General features: G+C 39.5%; 2 protein-coding genes across 3 annotated transcripts in view; both read right to left on the bottom strand.

The window, feature by feature from the left end:
* Positions 1 to 4,047: 4,047 nt before the first annotated feature.
* FOXI1 (forkhead box I1) lies at positions 4,048 to 7,614 on the bottom strand. Its single transcript, XM_074838326.1, has 2 exons — positions 6,998 to 7,614; positions 4,048 to 5,970 (listed from the first exon to the last, which is right to left on the bottom strand). Exons 1-2 carry the CDS (start codon positions 7,569 to 7,571, stop codon positions 5,417 to 5,419), a joined length of 1,128 nt encoding a protein of 375 aa, XP_074694427.1. The 5' UTR covers positions 7,572 to 7,614; the 3' UTR covers positions 4,048 to 5,416.
* A 12,228-nt stretch (positions 7,615 to 19,842) lies between these two features.
* The window catches only part of DOCK2 (dedicator of cytokinesis 2), a 206,740-nt gene continuing 205,271 nt past the window's right edge, over positions 19,843 to 21,311 (bottom strand). For both annotated transcript variants that reach the window (XM_074838147.1, XM_074838148.1), the window contains one exon: positions 19,843 to 20,643. In XM_074838147.1, coding sequence (XP_074694248.1) covers positions 20,569 to 20,643 — 75 coding nt within the window. In that variant the 3' untranslated portion in view covers positions 19,843 to 20,568. The remainder of the gene's footprint in view (positions 20,644 to 21,311) is intronic.

Here is a 21,311-nt window from a genome sequence, read left to right as displayed (position 1 = left end):
GGCAAAAAAATCACATCGGTCTGGGTCAGCTGTTTCTAAGATCCCTTGTAAGGGTCGCTGTAAAGTGCCATAAACTGGCAATGTTATGAATTGGCAAACCTACTGGGAAGAAGTTCTTTATTTTCCTCACCTGGGAATGTTTTCACATGAAGCAACAAAGAAACTATTGACACTACTGAACAGTGAAGAATTACATAATATATCCCATCATGAGAGAAAGGTTAGTGCATTGTAATTCAGAATGTATCTGGCAAAGTCCCCATTGCTATTTACTGGAGAAGTAAATACTGGCAGGACTGGAATGGGATTTTCCTTTACAGATACCCACACCACACCTCTTGGTGTCTTGAACAAGGAGTAACATTTAAGCTCTCATCAGTTTATCACCTGGAAGGTCAGGTATTTCAGAATCTCACTGTTAAATACAAATCTTTAAGGCTCATGGTCTAGCTTTCCACTTCTTCCACTTGGAAAGAATATTACAGTGTTACATGTTTGCTTTATAAGACAGGTATGAATGAAACTTAAGGTATTTGCAAACTCTTTTTATGATATTTTGTACAGTCCTGCAGTTTCTTTTTTAGTATTTTTTCATACATGATCAAAGAATTAAGAAGGTCATACTGCATTTGGCAAACTAGGTAAACAATAATTAGACATTTATATTGTTAATTGTTTACCGAGTATTGAAAGAGTGTTCATCACTGCATCAAGAGGCTGCAGCATTTTAGATTTTTTTGGTGTGTCATTTAGAAATCTCCTACTGTTTACAGAAAGCAACCATGGTTTGCAATAGCCACACCAAATTTTTCCTCTCTCTTACAAAATGGTTTCACGGGGCAGCGTGTGCTGGCTGTCACTTGCCACTGATGAAATGGGGAAGGTTCTGTCCCGCAGACCTGCAGTCTGTCCCAAAGTGTGATGCATCTGCATGCTGAAGTGTCTCATCATAATCACCCCAAAACTGATTCAGCACAAACTATTTAGGTTAACATTAGCAAGTCTTAGTAAGATTTTTCTTGAGCCTGGTTCACTCTGAGTCAAAGTAAAGAAATGATTACTTAAGCATTTGTGCAGGTAGTTAGGATGCAAAGGCACTAACCACCTAGAGGATGGGGTGATGAGTGATGGAAACTTCACAAGCAGCCAGAACAGTGAAGCAGCAGCTTCAAAGTGAATATTAAACCCTGCATTTGTAACTAGGCAAACCATTACCATTAATAAAGTAAATAAAGTAAATACCAGCATAGAATGATCTTTGACTACTTTGCCTAATCCAGTAAAAAGCTCCACAAGAAGCCTGGCCCTTAAAATAAATATGAAGCACAGGGTAAATTGCCATGCAGACTAATTACATTTCCTGCATATTGACTGTGACAAGAGATTTATCAAATCTTACTGTTAACAGCTCTCCATTGTATCCTCATCATTAGCGCAAGCTTTGCATCTAATGTTGCTCCCCTGTACTCTTCTCCTAAGCTCTCTGCAATTATCTGATCAATGAACTAGCTTGGGTTTGGCAGATGAGTGAGCCTTACATTTATGTTACCTTGTCGTGGCTTCATTTTACTTAAACCTAGTGGGTTTTTTCATTTGGTTGGGGTATTTTTGTAAATAAGGATTGTTGATTACAAAACATTTTGTTCACAGCGTAACAGGTTTAACAAAATTTCTTGAGCTGTAGAGGGCGCTCTACCTGGACTGCTGGGGCATGAAGGACCCTGCAAGCTCCACGTTCTCAGGTAAAGCAGCACCTGCAGGACTCTGGGTTTGCAGCTGATCCCATGACTACATGGAACAACCCTGAGGCTGTGGTACAAGGGATCCCGGACTGCCCAGATCTCTGCTGTGAAGCCCCAAATCGCTAACATGCTTTGGGTTTCAACACCCACCCTGGTAGTAGAGCCAGGGCTGAAGTCACAGACTCTGCTGCTGTGGACCCAGGACATGGAACCAGGAAACTGTGAGATAAGAACCCCGGGAAGGTGTTTCTAATGAGGTCAGCAACAGTGAAGCTGCCCCAGGGATTCAGCAGCAGTTTACCTCAGACATATGTAGGAACTCATTACTCATCGTTAGCCAAGACACACTGCCTGCCAGTGAAGCCTTCTAATATTTGCAGTTTTGCTATGGCAGAAAAAAATCAAGTAGTAACCTATTCTGACCACTTCAGGGCTGGATGTTTTTGTGGCAAGATGGGAACAGCCTTTAAGCATTAATTAGACATTTAAACCAGGAACAAATAGTTGCAGAGTCATGGAACACAGCATCCACAGTGGTATGTGAAGATAGCTGCATCTCAACACAAAACACACTCTAAGAATGAAATAATCAATCAAAAATCTTTACAGACAAAACTACTCAGAGTTCTCGTGGCCCAAATTCTCTTTTCAACAGCATTAGTCAGCAAATATGCTTGTAAATCAGACTATAGGTCTGTAAAGATCAGCAATGTTTTAAGTATATTTTACTTACAGGTCTTAGTTGAATAGCTTAATAGCATACTTTAAAACAACAAAAAAAGCCAAAAAGCCACCCCTAAAAAACAGATGCTTTTCCCTCCAAAAGCCATATATTTACTATATTGGTAAAGTACACGAATAGGAGCATTACCTTTGACAGAGCAGTGCTGCTGCCCATGTAAGAATAGCAGTTAAGTTTCCCTCCAGGTGCTAGAGAGTAGCTTCAGGAATGTACTGATATGGCTGCTTAACAAAACCAATTCTCTCTGAAAAACACAAAAATACAGATGAAGAAGAGTGCTCCTAATTTGTTTTGTTACAAAGTAGTTCTGTTTTGGGGAGAAACAGGATTACACCACATGCAATCATCTTTCCACTTCTTGAACAGCAGCTTCATCAACAGAGCTGGTGTGTCAAGCGAGCTGAATGGTTTCAGGGGAGCTGGTTCATCTCTGTGGTTGGGAAACCCACTGGAAAACTTACCTTCGTCCGTCAAGAACTGGCATTTTGGCAGCACTCCCTCATTATGCATAAGCCAAAAGTGGTATTCGGCTGACAGCATCTGGGAAGCAACGAGGCACAAACTCTTACCCTTTTGCATACCTGTAGGGATTTCCTTTTATTATTTGGGGCTGGGAATGAGGAGAGTCAAACAAAATGCTGAGTGACAAAGTTGAGTTGCTTTTTACTGCCTGCTGTTCTTTATCAATATCACTCTTCTTAGCATAATTTGCACCTTATTTTTCCCCACACTTTTGCTCTGTAAATAATGGAACATCTCCCATCTCATCACTAAAGAAATCAATTTCCTCTCAGTTTTGTGAACCATAGGAACCACAGGAACTAGATTTCTGGGCAATTTGTTGTGTGTCTGCTGAATCCAAGACATAACAGCACTGACTGAATGCATTTCTCAGTTGTCACAAGAGCAAGTCTCTCTGTAAGAAATGCTGTCAGCCGCTGAGTTGCAGGGCATATCGTGGCCCACCTACTGGGCTGAGATTCTTGGAAGGGCTGTAAAATCCTGAGGGCAGGAGTTACAGCTCAGGCCCCAGCAAGTGCCTGACTTCAGAGAAACATACAGTCATGGCAGAAGGACACTACCAGAAGGTCATTTTATTTTTTTCTCAAGCAACAATGTTAGCAGTATTGGTTGGTTTCAATTCCCACGTGAGAACTAATCATAGTGGGTACAAAACTATAGTCAGGGCAGCCTTGATAGTGAAAAAGTTCAAACATAAAAAATAAAATAATAAATAAGAATGCAGAAAAGACTGCAGTCATATTGGCCAGTTGGCACATGAAAATATAGTCTGGTTTCTGAAATTTTAAATTATTGGCAACACTTAACTCCAGCAGGGAAACTCTAAGGATGATTTTTATTTAGTGATAGTATTTTGCATAATAGCAGCCAATTATATTCCTCAGGCATGCAAATTTTGATTGCCTAGACATATGCTACCTCAGTCTCTGACCTTCTGTGACTATTATACTGCTCCTTCCTCAGGCAAATTGCTCCAGTCAAACTATTAAGGAGATTTTTAAAGGCATAAGTAGTATAGTACACACACACTGGTACACACTCTTCTACACAAATGCTTTATTAAAAATGCTTCTGGGGTGGCCCATAACAAAACTATACCCATGTAGAGTTAAAAAAACCAATCAAGACAAAATGTTATCTAGTACAATGCATTAGTATGTTTCCTATCATTCCAAAAGTCTGGTCAGCACCCAGATGTGAACAGTTAAACTTCCTGTCTATGAATGCTGCAGTTTGCTATTCAGTTTGAGATATTACTCTACATAAATGTGGAACTTGATTCAAGTCTTGGTTTGAAAAAACTTCATATATATTTTGAAATTTGTTTGTGGCTACAGTAGACTGTAGGAAAAATAAGCAGCCTTTCTAATATTTATACAAGGACAAACAGCACAGACTTTTACAAAATGGAAAAAAAATACAGTGCAGTGACTTTTTACAATATCTGCAACTGATACTTTGAAAGATCCAGCCTTTGGACCTGAAACTCAGAGACAGTTAAACTTTCTACCTCCCCATTCTTCTTCCCTCTCCCCCCTCAAAATTCTTACTCAGTAGAAATGATTAATGCAGAAGATACAAAAAAAATGTATTTTCTTCTTAGAAAACACATGTATTAAATAGATATATACATTCAGGACAGATCCTGTTTTCCTTATGTGAATAGATTTGCATGTGTAAGGAAAAAATTGACCCTGTAATTAGAATTGAGCACATTAAGATCCAACTGCACCAGCAGAAGACAATTCCATTATATTTGTTATGCCTCCCTTCAGTTTCAAAGTGCCCATGGTGATGGTAGTTTGCTTCACAGCCACATTCCCCTTGGGGTTGAAAGGGGATCAAAATTTAGACAATGTATGCACTACTAGGAGAGAAAAACAAAGACAGCACGCACCATCCAAGTGTTGGTTGTGACTCACTATACAGTAGTTCTTATAAGAGATCCTTCAGTGCCTCCTAAGAGCTTTGGCCAAATAAGAACTTCCTAAGCATGTCTAGTACAGGCAGCCTATATCAGCAAGAGAGGATATTTAGAGATATAACCACATTTCTATTAGCACTTTTAAAGCACAGCAATATTAGTACCATGCCAAAAAAGCTTCATGCCTAAGGCAAACAGTAACCTCTCAAGGATGTCTGTAGAGGACCATGGTTGGCAACAGTACAAGCACAGTGTCTCAGGAGAACTCTTCATTACTCTTGCTGTTATGATCCCTAATTTTTTATGTGAAGCTGCTGAATGTGGAGTGTTTGTGATTTGAATAAGCATAATGGGTAACAAGTTTGCGGCTGTCAGAAGGGAAGATGCAGTGTGGGTCCCAGAGTCAACCCGCTAACACTAATCATCTGCCCACAGATCATTTCTCTCATGAATAGCTCTATACTTTGGTGTCTTAGCATCCTTCATTTAAACCTCTGTTCCTTCCCTGGAATACAGTGTGTTGTTTGTGCTGATACTGCTGTAAAAATGGGTGTTAAACTGGTTGAGCACAGAGTTGCTGTAGCCAAGGTGACTAGAAGGCACAGAATTAGACCACTCTCCCCCACCATGACTGGGGATATTTGAGAGCTGAGAGTAGGAGTTAAAGCCCACCATATTCTGTCCCATTTTGTCAATGGGTTCAGTGTTGAGTCCCAAGGGCACAGAGCGGCTCCCTGAGTTAGAGCCGTTCATGTACGCAGTCATACTGGAGAGGAAGTTACTGAGGCACGGGCTACTGGAAGATGGAGGTGGAGATCCTTTCTCAGGTGAATTGTCAGTCCCAGGTGATGAGTTTTCCAAGATATCCTGATGCTCTACAGCTTTGGGGCTGCCAGTCAGGGCACTATCTTGTGATTTCTCAGATACAAGTGTGGCAGCACTAGCCCCAGTGTCAGACTTCCTTTTCCTCTTCCTGCGAAAGTTTCCGTTGTCAAACATCTTTTCACAGTTTGGGTCCAAAGTCCAGTAATTCCCTTTTCCTGTCAAAGGGGACAAAAGCACATTTTTAGTTTAAAAATATGCACACAGTCAGAAAAGAGCAGTTATCTAGGGCTTTACAATGTTTCACTCGTTTCACAGAAATGGAATAATTGCATCAGCAAAAAAAAAAAAAATGTATTTTTTAATCACACAAAAGCAGATGTCTGTTGAATTCAGAAAAAAGTGTAAAGTTTTGGGCTGTATCCTTTAGTCCTGACCATTCACACAAGTAAAACTACAAGTGGAGCCACTGGGAGGGCTTTTTGTTTTGTTTTCTTGGTGAGGGAAGGTGGTTTTCAGTATATAGCTGGTCCTCTGAATTTATAGCAGAGAGTAATAAAATCCCATACGAGGCTGCTCCTCCAGATTCAGTGGGGTAGGATAGTCTTCTAACGAGACAGAACCAGATTTCTGGCCCTCTGTGGCAGCATAATTGAATGTCTTTTAAATGTTCCCAATGGTTCTCAGCAGCTATTGATAGAAAACAATAAATAAAAGAAAAATCTGACAGCACATCAGCCAAGGGGTAGGAAACAGCAGAGGTGTGATTCCAAGCAAAACGCTATTTGAAACAAACAATAAAAGCAGCCTGCTCTCCTCTTGAGAATTACTGCTGACTCCCTAAAGCTACCGTATTTCTTTGACAAACCTGGGTTTGCCTTATCCCCTTTCCATTAATGCCCAGTTAAGTTTGACGTAATTCTTATGCATTACACAAACGGGTTTTGAATGTGCCTCGCAGGGTTAGACTGCTCCTGTGCTTGCTGAGCCTCATGCTCACCAGCACGTTGTTCAGTTCCCAGAAAGACCCAGAGCAGTAGAGAATCCCTTTCCCTGCAGAGATTTAATAGCACCTGATTCATACCTCAACTATGCATAGGTGCCTTCTAGTATTGTAGAAAATAGAAGAGCTACTATGTGTATGTCCTGTATCTAGGCTAGTATGCCTCTTGACAATATATTAGGCATTATTAAATTAATCAGGTTTAATTAGAAGGGAGGGGAAAGCAGGGGAGAGAGCTATACCTGGATCATCTTCATCTCGGGGCACCTTCTTGAAGCAGTCGTTGAGAGACAAGTTGTGCCGTATGGAGTTCTGCCAGCCAGCTTTGCTTTTGTTATAGAAGGGGAAGTTGTCAGCTACATACTGGTAGATCTGACTGAGAGTCAGCCTCTTTTCGGGTGCTCCATGGATAGCCATGGCTATAAGTGCAGAGTAGGAGTAAGGTGGTCTAACCAACTTCATCAGCTCTTCTTGGGACGGGAGAGGAAGCCAGCCAAGGTCAGTTCCTCCCAAGCCATGCATGTTAGGCAGGAGCTGCCTTTGCATCCCGTAAGACTGAGGAATGAAGGGACTGGCATTGGATCCTGGGAGATATGGTGGTGGGGTAATGGAAGGTCCATTTAGCCAGAGGTAAGGATTGGGAGCGGCGTTGTAATCCGTCGTCTCAAAGGTACTAGGTCGCTGTGGACTAGGGATATTTTGTGGATGGAAAAAGTTCTCATAGTAGATACTCATCTCTGGAGGTTCTTGACCGATATTTGGAAACTGTGGGCTGCAGCGCGGTGGAGAGTGCGTTTGTGGATCGAAGGAGCTCATGCTCTAGCCCAGGCAGCTGGTAAGTTCCGACAGAGCTGCGGGAGTGCTCCTTGCTGAGACAGGTGCATCACCTGTGCCCTGCCCCACCTACTTATGCACCTGCAAAGGGCTCAGCTGGTGCTGCGGGCTCCACCCCACAGCCCTGAGTGGCTGCAGATGAGGACGATATCCTTTTTGGAATGCTGGCAGTCCCAGCCAGTCATTGATGTCACATCAACCAAACGTGAGAGTTACAACTGTTTATCTTCTGAAATGAATGAAGGAATTTTCCACTAATGTGATGCACATAAAGAAAGCCTAAGGTGCCTCAAAGTTAAAACGCCTCATCAGAGATCCTCCTCTTTCTGCCTTTCACAATGAAGCCTTAGCATTTAGTATTTCTTTTTTAAGAAAAGCCATTTTGTGCTGCTGCTAGTAACACCTCAGAATGCAAAAGCCATTGTCACTCATCAATGAAACAGTAGGCATATATATACTTAAAAAAAAAAAAAAAGAAAAAATGAAAAGGTCAGACCTCCTTTTCTTTCTGTAATTTTAATTGCAGAGTTGCTTGTACTTCCCCCTAGGCAATCACAGTACTACAGGCAAATTCTGTAGCTGGTTACTCACGTGAGTAATCTTACTGATATAAATGGAACTACTCCCTAAAGTAAGGATTAATCTTGTGAGAAAAAAATTTCAAGCTTAATGATCAAACGTTTCTTTAGCGCTTAAACTGGTGAACTGAGATGGGAAATCATTATTTGCTGCTTCCTCTTTGCTGCAGGATTGGTGCAGAGAGCTCATAAAAACTCTTAGCAGAATTTCCAAACAGGAAAGAGGCAGCGTTCAGCACAGTTCCTTTCAGCTAAGTTCCAATAACTTCATTTGTATCTAAACAGACAAACGTTGATTCCCTAAAATTAAGTAGTAAGGAAAACCTCTAGCCCTTTTATGACTTGAAAAATAGTGCCTTGCGTAGCACCCTGCACCTCTGCAGGAGGAAAAAGCAGAGCTGCAATCTCACCGACACCCGTCTCAGAACAAGGACAGCTCTTACAGCTGTGTCACTGCGTGAAAAGACTGCACAGTAGTTAAAAGCACAGTTGCAGTTCGCTTCAGAAGTGATATTTGCATATTTTTTTATGTTTAAGGCACATACATACATTTGGAGCTTGACTCAGCCTTAATAACCCATGCAATTAAAGAAATTCCTGGTATTCCAAGGCCTTTAAGATGGCTCTAGTCCTGTAATTTCTGCAGAAATACAAGTTTTGATCTGTAGATTTGAATTCCTGCCTGTACCAAAAACGTTTTTACTTTGTCACACATTCATCAATTCACTGACTCTTTTGTGCTGCAGCACCACCAAGATTTACCCTCTCCTTAAGCATCAGTGATTGACCAATGTCATGTTCATATTGTTGTTGCTTTGAAAGGTACAAAAAAAATTTTACTGCAAATACAACTGAAATATTGAGTGCAGAGTGACACATCTAGCCCATTTGCCAGCTCAGAAATGCATCTCCACAACTGTTTTTTTAAAAATACATGCTTTCACTGCACATAAAATCATTTCTACTGCAACTACGGACAGACAAGTTGCTATTTTAATGTGAATGACAGAGGTCAGAGTTTGTAAATGCTAGCTAGCCTAGGCAGAGATACACACTGAACAGGCAAAAGTGGAACATAGTGGGGCTGGCTTATCTTCCAAGTGACAACTGCTGTGCAAAAGGTGACTTGGGACAAAAAAGAACCAAATGAGGATTCATTTTTCAGGAAATAATAATGCAAGTACATCCCTCCTCAAGAAAGCCATCTGAAATAATTTTTTTCTCCATGAAAATTGGAGTTACAAACATGCAAAAAGCTGTTTGAGCAACATGGCCTCCAGCTTCCCAATTAACTTACCAACATATAGATATGTTTTAAAATTATATCTGTAGTCCTGCAAATATTGTTATAAATATTGTTAATAAAACCCCCCATTATTTACAGAAGTCAATGGAACAAAATATTTAAGAGATGTCAAATGAGTAAAAACACTTATACAATGAACTAAGACCAAGAATATAGTATGAAAAGTAAATATAATAAATTTTTGATCCTCTCAACAAATTCCATTTTTGCCAAAAAACCCTTGAAAACAAGAAAAACTTACAAATTTATTACTGCTCAGGGTTTGTTTATTCCAAGAAGTAACAATTCAGCCAACTGCATCAGGGACTTTGATGAGCGGCATCTAAATACTTACTCCCCAAGGTGCTCTGTATGCATAGCTACATTTAAAATACACTGAAGTGGGTACTGAGTGAATACATGCTTAGAAAATATGCCAGGCTTTACAAAGGGAAGAAATATTACTTCTGCAACCAGACACTGATGAAGGTTGTGGAACGTCCTCTGCAGATGAATCTCCATGAAGTTTTGGGGCAGTGCATTTTAGCCAGGCCAAGCCCTGGCTGTGCTCTGCAGCTGCCTGAGAACGTGTGTCACTACCAGAGCCAGCCTGATGTGACATCTGAGCCACGTGTCATGCAGAACTGAGTAAAGCAAGGAGTGAGGTGAAGAATGGCAAGTACTGCTTTTAGAGCAGTGAAGATAACTGTAGGCTTCTGCCTGCAGAGCTCTGAAAGAGAGTGCAAAGGTCTGATCCCTCCCTGGCACGTGTGTGCTGGCACAGCCCCTAGCAGAGACACGATCCGATCAGCAACATTCTTCTTCCAACTGACTGGGCCTGATTTACTCACATTGGCATATAAACAATGCCAGTAAAAACGGTGCTTTGGCAGTCCTGTGGGCACACCTTCTGCTTGAGAATCACTGCAGTACGTGTTCCTGCACAGCACTTCAGGTGCAGATGCTCATACGCAGGCAAAAGGCAGCAAGGAAAGACTAAACTGCTCAAGCTGTGACTGCTGAGCAGGGCTGGTGAGAACAAGAGTTAATTAAATCTAGCCAGGAATACTGCCCTGGGGTCCTCACCACTCCTGTTTTGGGCAGGGCTGGAAGGAGAAGGTAGTGATCCCAAAACTGGAGAAATGAGAAGGAAAAAACGGTGAGACTTCCATATCAAGAGGCTGGGAAGAGGTGATGTGCTGACCAAGCTATGCTAACAGATCATGAAATAAAATAAAGCTGATGCTGGAGTCACAGTTTAGTGATCGTTATTTCCAAATGCATAGGGTTTGGTGAGGTCTTTGTAGGCAGATTTTTAACATTTCTTTTTACTGCAGTACTGTACAGCCCTGAGTGCATGTCTCTACCAGTTGGAAGCTCAATCAACCACAGATTGCTGTCAAACCAAAGACTGTCACCAACTCTTGTGTTATACAAATATTTTCTCCTTTCAATTTCTCAAGTGAAGCTCCAAAATCCAGAAAGGTTGAGGCCGAGCCCCTACAGAACCATTTTTCTCCACAGGTTTTATGTACGCCTCTGCTCCAGCCAACAGTAATATTTCTTCACATTGATTGCCCTTTTACAAGGGAAACCATAACTGTCTGAAATCTTGGGTTATGAAAAGTTCAAATTAATTTCATTAAACTGGGATTCCTCAGCATTTTCACTTATACTCCAAAGTAACCTATACATTCAGTGTTTTTAAAATGCATTGACTTGAGAAAAGTCGTACACACCAGCACACAGTATGAAGCAAAAACACAGGGGTCAAAAAGCAGAGAATAATATGAGGAACTCTCTGTACGCTTTTGTAATGTTTTGGCTGAGATACTCCTAACTACCTTCTTAACTGGATCTTTCAAAATGATAAGGCAAAATAAAGCATAATACCTGCTAGTCTCACAAGCACCTTTAGGCCATCATGCTGTTTGACAACCTGACAGTTTTAGAGATTGACAGTTTTAGGTCAAAAGCACCACGTCTGCATGATGCAAACTACAACATCATGCAAACCCACATTAATGGCTCAGATTGAAAATTTTGTAGCAGTAACTTCAACGTTGTAACATACCACATATCATTCATCCCTCATACAGCCAACACAACGCACTCTGCATCATGTACTTTAGCTTATTAGTCAGAAATTAAATTGACTGTTTACACTTGATCCAGATCATGATACACATTGCCAGATAATCCCATGGAGCAGAGATCTATTTTTAATGAATAGGAAGCTTTAGGCTGCACTGTTAACAATGGGTCTAACTCCAAGCATGGTGTATTATCACAGTTTAACACCTTGCTGAAGACAAGTTCATACAAGCTATTCATGTGGTCACAAAGAGGAGGGACAAACCCTTTTTAAAAGAAAAGAGTTCATCTACAATGCAATATACCAAGCAACCCACCTTGTTTCAAACAATTCACACACTGAATTCAGAAACAGTTCAGTATCCATCGATAAGACATTTTCACATAATGACAAATCATCTATATTCTTGGTTGTCTAATAGATTACTTGTAGAAGTGGTCATGTCTTATTCCAATAATCATCTGCCCAGTGTATGCACAAAATAAAACACATGACCAGAAGAAACAAAGTGTAGCAGGTAAAACAATGTCATCTCAAGGTCATTACAAAAGCATAGGAGATGTAAAATAGAGTATTGCAAAACAAGGGAACTGAGCTTTATTTCTAGAAATGCAGGTTGAACATTAAATTAATGGAAAAGGCAATAACATTTGGATCTGTGCCATAAATGCTGCAATGCTAGAATGCCCACTGCGGATTTTTAAAGCGACTTTATAACTGGGGTTTTAGAAGACTGTAAAACCTTATAAGGGCTACTAGCTGCTTTCTGACCATGAGAACTACGACAGTAAAAGTAGTCATAACTCCTGCTTCAACAAAGGCTTTCCACCATCTTGCCAACATATAATATGGTAGAAGGGATTAGATGTCCCCTGACTTATGTATTAGTCATGACTGGCTGTAGGCAGGCAAGAAATCTATAGCCTCCATTTGGCTGCCTATGGCTCCCATAGGATCTGCTGCATTTAGATATACAGACATGCTCAGCCCTGCAACAGAGGGATACCTCAAGTCTAAACGAGACATGGAGAGATTCTGTAACAAACTCCTCCTCACATAAGAATCTGAGACACCTCTTAATTATGGGAAATTAGAACAAATATAGATACTTCAGTCAATCATACTCTGACAACCTTGCTCCTGCTACCAGCTTCCGAACAGCTGAAGTGCTTGCCTGTTTCACATCATCTGCTTATTCTTCTAGGCTTGCCACTAAATGTTTGTTTATACTAGAAATAAGCGGTGCTAAAATCAAATGAGGTGGTGTATGAACATCAATTGTGTTTACCAAGGAATCTGTACACCTGTCCAAAATTCTTCAAAGCTTAAATTCTTGTGCATTTCGATGAGACACACAATAAGATTTATACAAAGGAAAAATAGTAACATGCTAATACTTCTGTTTCAGTCAGATTTCAGCATCAAGGTATTTGCTTGTATGGATGAAACAGCTTCTCCCACCCCACAATGTAAATGGAGATCGTACTGAAAAGACATTTTAAACCCAATGATTTTTCTGAATACATAACTTTTCCCTTTTTTTTTGTTTTGTTTTGTTCACAGTGTTCTACACCCTTTGGTACTTGTACACCACAAACACTTGGGGAAAATTAATTAGCAACTAAAACTGGGAAGTGAATTGGTACAAGTGCAGTGAACTACTCTATGGACACACCCAGTCCTAGATAAATTTAAGGTTGTTTTAATGTAGCCAGGGTTTAACTGCAGTAAACTAAAATCATCTAACCTGTGAATGGGATGATTTACAGTGCTAATAATCCTTGCACTTCCAGTTGCTCCACTTTAGTTTTCCAGGTATCTGGGTAGACAGATCAGTAATTGCAACTACTTATCTCCACCTAGTGACATTTTTCGAAAATATCAAATTAGTTCCAATCTGCCCTAGAGATAACTTAGTAACAAGTTTTATATTGGTGTGATCACTGTCCCCTCAGCAATATTACATAGATTTATATTTGTAATTCTGGGATCTGTAAAAATAACCAATGGTATACGTAAACATTTTTACCTTTTTCATATTAGAATCCTGTGTTTGTTTTGAATTTCTGTGCAGAACTTCTGCTAAGTTTAGTCTTTCTTTTAGGTTTGTTTCCTTTGCTCTTTTGTTTTCCAGTAGTAGTGTTTTCTTGTCTTGTGAAAGATGTCTAAATGCAGTTAAGAAAGATTCTACAAATTCAGCACTGTGCATTAGTACTATGGAGTGTGCCAAAGCACTAAGGAAGCATTGCTGAGTGTGTCAAAGCAACTGAAGTCCTGTAGTAAAGACTTCACATTCCTCAGTATTTGTAGAATCCAACCATAACATGCTTTATTGTGTGATAAAATACAATATTCCTGGCTAAAAGAGCTGCATCTAAAGCACTCTATCCAAGGCTGTTTTCTTATGTACGAAAATGTATGAGCAAACATTCTGGGGAAAATCTTCCCTCAAAATATCTGTCAAACATGGAGTTGTTTTTTACTTTTTCTAGTTACAACAATAGTTCAAGAGTCCTACTACTTCCCTAGAGAAGTCTCTTTTTTTGGCTGCTGGCCTGCCAACTCAGGACATGGATCCTTAAACGACTACTTTCTGATCCCCATCACCTTTCCTGTGCCTTTTGACTCAGTCACCACTTAAACCCACTGTAACACCAGCAACAGTCACCTACCATCCGCTGAACTAATTCAAGTTAATGGGAAGGCCTGTGAAGTGTTAACTATGAATAAGAGATCCTTCATGCCCCACATTCACCTGTTAGCCAATGCAGGTTGAACACCACATGCATAATGGAGCATATTCAGCTGCAGCACACACTAACACTCATGAAAAAACAATTAACACAGAAACTGTATCTATTACAGTACAGACACTCACAGTGGCTGTCTAATTCTAGGGTCAGCAGTATGAAAGATCACTCAGGGCACAGTGGAGATTTTTGTCTTCCAGGATAGCAGAAAACTACACTGAAAAGGGTTAATTCTATTCAAAACCCAATCAGATCAAACTGTCCTTACTTTAAAACCATGATTGAATTTATCTAACATTTTAAAGTTTATGAAATCCATGGCCTACCTGAAGTTTGTTTGCAGAGCAATTATTCGTTTACAGTGTTAATCTTTAGCACACACTGCATCATGATAGCAAATCAGAACAGAAAATTACAGACTGAGTCAATAAAGAACAACCACTCTCCTCACCCCACAGCAGTAAATATTGCCAATGCTGAAGTCCTTACAGCTGAGGGCAGCTCCTGCAATGTTGCTCAATGTTCCCTCTCCCAAGGACCTTGAATGCCTAAGAGCAAGTAGGAACTCAGTTCTGGGAGGGAAATCTAAGTAAATACTATAATACTAGTGACTACTCCAAGGCATCCAGGATAGGAGATGGCTGCGAGCTTTTTTCACAGAGGTTTCCACATTCCTCAGGAAAAAAAAAAAAAAAAAAAAAATGTAACAAGATGGACATATCCACCTCCAAAAATTAGTAAAGGGAAGAATCCTTAAATTTTTTATTTTTGCTCCCTCCTCAGAAATGTTTTTTAAAAAGGGGATGACACAAAAGAAAAATTGGCTTTAAATTGGCTGAATTCTCTTATTTCTACATGAGAACAATTCTGTGTTTGGCTAAATTACTCCTTTTATTTTCCTACACTCTAGAGAATTGACCTGTGCTATTGTTTTAAACAGAATGCCCGAGCTCTAGATGATTCCCACTAATATCAGCATATACAGAACCAGACTCTGGGATAAATGTTTCATCTGTTAAATAACACTGCACTGAAGCTGGAACAAAAGAAGGACTTTTGGTCTCTTCATGATAAACTAAACTCCTTTAAAATGGGAAGGCAAGTCAGCATAGAAAATTATGGGATTAGAATGCTTTGAACACAACTCCTTCACCTCAACTGACTTAAACAGAAATGAGATTTAATAACAAACCCATCTTCTTCTGTCCTACCTTGCTATTTTAAAAACATGTTTAACAACTTTTCTTGTTTAAAAGTGCTCTCATCCCATCATCAGGGTGGAACAGACCTACCTGTGAGCTTGACAAGCTTTCAGTGATTTAGGTTACATCATTATTTCAAAGATGCTTCCATTGCTCTTACTTGGGCTGAAACAAAAATCCGTTGATAATCAGCCAGATACAATACAGCTGCTGCAATACTGTGACATTAGTGAGCAGCTCTTATTCAGAATCTGTACAGTTACGGATTTATCCTAGTCCAAAGCAGAAATTCATGCTCATTAGTGCAATCAATGTAAAATCTCATTATGACTCTGGGTATAGATTGTACTGTGTGATTTACCAATCATCAGTTGTTGAACTGCTAAGAGGCTTCATATTCAAACTGATCAAGTCAAATCACCTAAGTCCACTTTACTTTCTCAGCAGTTTACCATCATCATTCCAAATTTTTTTCTTGCAGGATTCCTTGGACATACCTTTAACTCATTTTGAATGAAAGAGTCTGCTCCATCATTGCCACTGGCAAAGAAGCAAGCAGCAAAACAGTCAAACAAAAGCCATGAATATCGTATGGGTTAAAGAGAGCAACTCAAACTGTGAATCCATTTTGTCATCAAAATTTCAGTAACTTTAGTAACATGACACATTCCCTCCTTTTCTAAGAGCTGTGAAGAAGTGCTTGGCACAGGTTTATTGCTTTTTGCCAGTTCAGGTTAGGAACTGCTCTTCAGCCAGTTTTTACAGCAAAATGGCTGCTGCCTGCAAACACCGAGTAGAACATAGTAGCTGGTGCTAAAAACTCACCACTCTGGTTACTTGATGTCCTCCAGATTGAGGAAAATTTTCCATTGTTATTCCATTACAGCTTCCTTGTATTAGTAATCATGGAAGCAAACTGCGTCTGCATCTCAAATCTCATATGGAAAGCAGAATAGTCCACCATGTCCATTATATGAGTTCTGTTCTTCAGAGACCAGGATGGCACAAGGTTCCTTCAATTTAAAGATGATGAAATTGGACACATTCCAGACTCTCAGAGTCTTCTACACTACTAAGACTATCATTCATGTTACACATTAATAACACATCCAGGAAAATCTACTTACACAGTGCTGTACGGCCTTTAGTTTAATATATTGGTCTGAGTTCATTAACTTGTTTGTTGTGACCTTCTACAACTACAAACCAGCTAGAATAGGAGAAAATTGCCAATTTAAAATTCTGTACTTATGAAATCATGAAGAAATCCAATTCTCTTTCTCTCCCGTACAAGACTGTGGCATCCCAAGGTACAGTGAGAATCCTGCCCTGATGAGTCTTTAAAGAAAGGTCAGGGACTTGATGAAACGAATCTGAGAAACGAATCTGATCATGATAAGGCAAAAGTCAGACCAAACAAGATCAACAAGGAAAATGAAAACAGAGATCCAATTGTGCCTAACATGTCTGTGGAGTCCACAGAGAATAACCAATACAGCACCCTCTACCCCCACTGGGGGTTGGAATTAGATGATCTTTATGGTCTTTTCCAACCCAAACCATTCCATGATTCTACTCATCCACAATTTCCATTGTCTAATAAAAGAAGATTGCAGCTGCATGTGATACCAATAAAAAGTTCAATGTGAAGCAGTAGCCACAACAAATACACAGGTCTATAACACATTAATTCTTACCTGAAGAACACAATGTGTTCCTAAGGTCTCTAAAATCTTTGATAAAACTCTCCTTCCTGCTCAGAAACTTAATCCCTATGGATTTATTCTGAACACCTTCCTACAGCTCACACCAGCTAATTTTATTGAAATTTTAAGAGCATTAAATGCCCCCCCAAATGAATAATTAAGTCATAATTTCATAATAAGGACTTAGGCAGTATCACTACATGGCACAAACAAAGGCAGGTTGGATACCCAAGTTAGTTAAAGAATACTGCAGAACAGCTTGGTGCAGCAGAACGCTAACACTTGCCATTGATGACCAGACCTTATGCTGCATTGACACAGCAGCTCTCTTCTGGAGCTAGACCATTACCACTAACAGAGTGTTGCACTCCATGAGATAAAGCCCAGGTGCCTGAGTCTAAAATTCAGACATCCAGCTAACTGAACATACATGGCGTGCAGCTTAAATGCACCTTACATTGTTGCAGTGTAACAGCTTTCTACAGGTCAGCACTAAAATCTGCGCTGCACATGCAGTCTCTCCTACCCATGCTGAACAAATTATTTATCACAGACTCACACTACCCAATCGTTATCTTAGTGCCATGCAATTCAGAAAGCCAGACCATTACTGTCCAGACTATCTGAAACATCTGAGAGAAGTGAAATAAACTCTGATACACAAAGCACATGAAAACATTGTTGTGTCCAGAAATGCTTTTCTGACCTTGCACAGTGAGAGGTGGTAGGGCTAGACAGATTACAGGTGAAGCCAGCCCTGCTTCATTAATTCCCTGGGACAGCAGCCAAAGCCTGACCCTATCCTGGAGTAAATTTCTATCTGTGCGTCACCTTGAACAGTGTCAAATACATAGGTTCTGTGCCGCCTGAGTAGATCTTCCTCTGCCTATGTGAACTAAAGGCCTGTTTAGCTTGTGACAGAAATGACAATAATCAGTGCTGATTTACATTTTTAAAGAGATTTTGCCAGATTGCCATACTTGCACTTTATTATCCCAGCGCATCACTCTTGTTCTTCATGTTATGTTTTTTTTATTTGAACTAAACATCAATATCCACAGTTTCTGGAAACTTGTGACTGGCTGGAGCTTGCTGTCCAAACATCCTTAAAATTCCAGTTCCATGTATGCCCTGTTCCTGGCAGCCAATTTTTTAGTTAATTTTGCTTTTCTGCTCAGAGTTATTTGCATGGTTTCAGGCTTGAATCAGATCCAAAACGGGGCTGGCAAGAAGAGGACAATCTATGATGTGGGACAACTACTAAGATTTTTGCTGATATTTGGTAAATTAAGCGCAAATCTAAACTCTTCATCAAAAAATATACTAAAACCTGAGCTAAACACAACATGAGTCTTGGAACCACTAGCTAAACACTTAACACCAAACTTCCTTTGAATGCTGTGCTCCTGCCTTCCCGGCAATTGTTTCTGGGCTCTTCCTTCCCTTCCATTCTTTATACTTTTTTTATTTTTAATCACAATACTTCAATTATAATTTATAACAATAGCTTGAGTTAAACTCTTTTATTCCACTCTCACAGGAAAACATAGCTGCAAGATACAATAAGCAAAATATAACCCTTAGCAGGTAGCTTTACAAAGAATGAACAGTTTCTAAATCATCCTTTTTTTACTCATTCCCAGTAGAATCAAACCTCTTCTGTTAAAATACTTTTTATTTTGTGATATCAACCTGGGCACCCCTCCCTCTTCTTCCCTCAGGTTAGCAAGATGTTAAACACGCACCCAACCTTTCACTTTCTCCCACTCACAGATAACCTACTCTATTAAACCGAGGTTTTTTTCTAAAAAAGCCTTGTTCTTCCTCTGTGCTTCCTTGGAAGCAGTATCAAGTTGCTGTGAAAAGCAAATGAAACAAAAAGTCTATCAGTATCCATGCCAAAAACCACTGTAGTTAGTGTTAAAACTGGACCCATTTTGTTTTGCTGTCTATGGTTATTCTAGTGAAAAGTATTTCTTGGCGCAGTATTAGTTTCAATGGCAAATATTTCAAACTACTCACAGAAAACAATTGCTAATTATTTTTGTAGAAAACAGCTTCACACTGACAACTTGCAAAGAGAGTCTGAATCCATTAAATAAATTATTCATGCTGAATGTAAAAGTGTTTATAAGAAATAGTTAGGCTTAGATAAACTGAAGATGTCTTGCCATTGATTCAACCACTGAGCAAGGAATAATTTTAATCTTTTTGTCTCTCCCATATCCATGGGAACATGGCAACATGGCCAGTCTCTCCCATCCACAACACTATACATGGTCATATTTTATTTAATGAATATAAACATATGTAGGTGTCTGAAACATAAAGGGATGAGTGAAGGAAATAAATTATTTGCCTTTTGGAACCCTTTATATTTGGATAACATACTTGCCTTTAGAAAGAACTGACAGGTGATAAAAAACCCCCCAAGATGCTGACCTGCAGTGCTGTCTAGCTTCATGCCAATAAGACATTATCTTCCAACGCTGCCTCATGAGTTGGAGAGACACAGAAAATCAATTTTGAAAGCAGAAGACTTGGACTTATAGAATTCCATTTGCTGTCATAAGAAACTATTACCTTATATACCATGATATCTAGAGATTTCAGGGAGAAAGTTTCAAGGCAAATAAAATAAATTTTTAACATTTTATTGATGAACAGCAGAAAAAGCAGCTTTTGTTTATCACACTGCTGGATGTAATATGAATTTGTACATGTGTAAATAAACTTCAGCACATGTTTTCAACATAATAGTCACTGTTCTGAAAATAACTCAGGCATATGGTGTCACGGACATCACTCTGAGAAAGACTGAGGATACTGAGCAGTGTGGTGGGAGCAGCAGAGGGATCTGAGGACTGTAAATCCAGCTACAGCCACAGCGTAAATTGTCAGTGGCTATTTTGTGCTGAGCCATCCGTTGCCTTGACTACACTGCCAGCAATAGCTTAAAGATAGCTGGAGTGTGTCTATACAAGCTACACAAAATGATAACTTCTATGCTCTTCGAAAAGACCAGGATCTGACTTACATTATATAGTAAGCACTGCAGATGGCTTTTTAATACATCTTTCTTCCCAGGAACAATTTCTGTCACCAGGGAACACACAATGCCCTTCGGCCTGTATAACCAGAGGCTCAGTAAACTTCTGTTCCATGTCCTGGTGGGCACATCCTGTAGTATTTCCTATATCTATGTCACAAGTAACTTATCACAGCCCACGAATATTGTTGTTCATATTCTCCATTAGCCATCTATGTTATCAGTGCCTTTCTTCAGATAGACAGCGGTCTAAAATAGGATATACACGTATATATATTATTTCTGGTTGAGAGGTGGTCTTGTAACAGAACAAATTACAGATCTGTAGATGAAGATTTGAAATGGTGCTCCACAGACTGCTTTCCATCTTCTAGAACTTTGGATATGCGCTGCAAAAAAAGAGGAACAGAGTGCCATATGTTAAAATGACTACTGTATTGGATTCAGTTATATGTATGTTAATTTCTAGATTGTGGCCTTAAGCTGTGGCTAGAGAAAAGACGACATGGACCAAATCCTGGATATTTTGAATTAATTTCTCTATTTTGCAAAACCATAAACCTGTATTTAAACCTGTCCACGATTCCAATCATGCTATGGAAGCATTATACAAATAAAGCTTTTTTCTGTCCTTTTTCAGACTTGCAAAATGGGACATTTTATCCTCCTTATTTTATATGTTATTTAGGTTTAAATGTGAGTGGATGAAATCATGCTGAAAAACTGTTACTCCTGGGTCTGAAAAGAACAAGTATGTGATAAATTGAATATAAGTGAAATCCTTCAGACTTCAAGTTAATAGGTTATTCTTGTTCCTAACAGAAAAACATGATTATGAACACACCTAAATGCAGATTTGCCTAAATGTTGCTCTATGGTCCCTGAAGGCACTATCTATATTTTTTAAGAGACTGCAAAAACTAATGGATGAAAATGAAACCTATTCACCAGAAAAAAAAGTAATTGAGAAAAAATCAACCTTTGCTTTGAAAGATCAGCAGAGTTGACATATAAAATATTACAGGTGTCACAGAATACTTACACAGTATGTATATCA

Source organism: Strix aluco, chromosome 13 (assembly GCF_031877795.1).
Source record: "Strix aluco isolate bStrAlu1 chromosome 13, bStrAlu1.hap1, whole genome shotgun sequence".
Lineage (NCBI taxonomy): Eukaryota > Metazoa > Chordata > Aves > Strigiformes > Strigidae > Strix > Strix aluco.
This window is presented reverse-complemented; position numbering and strand designations above follow the sequence as displayed.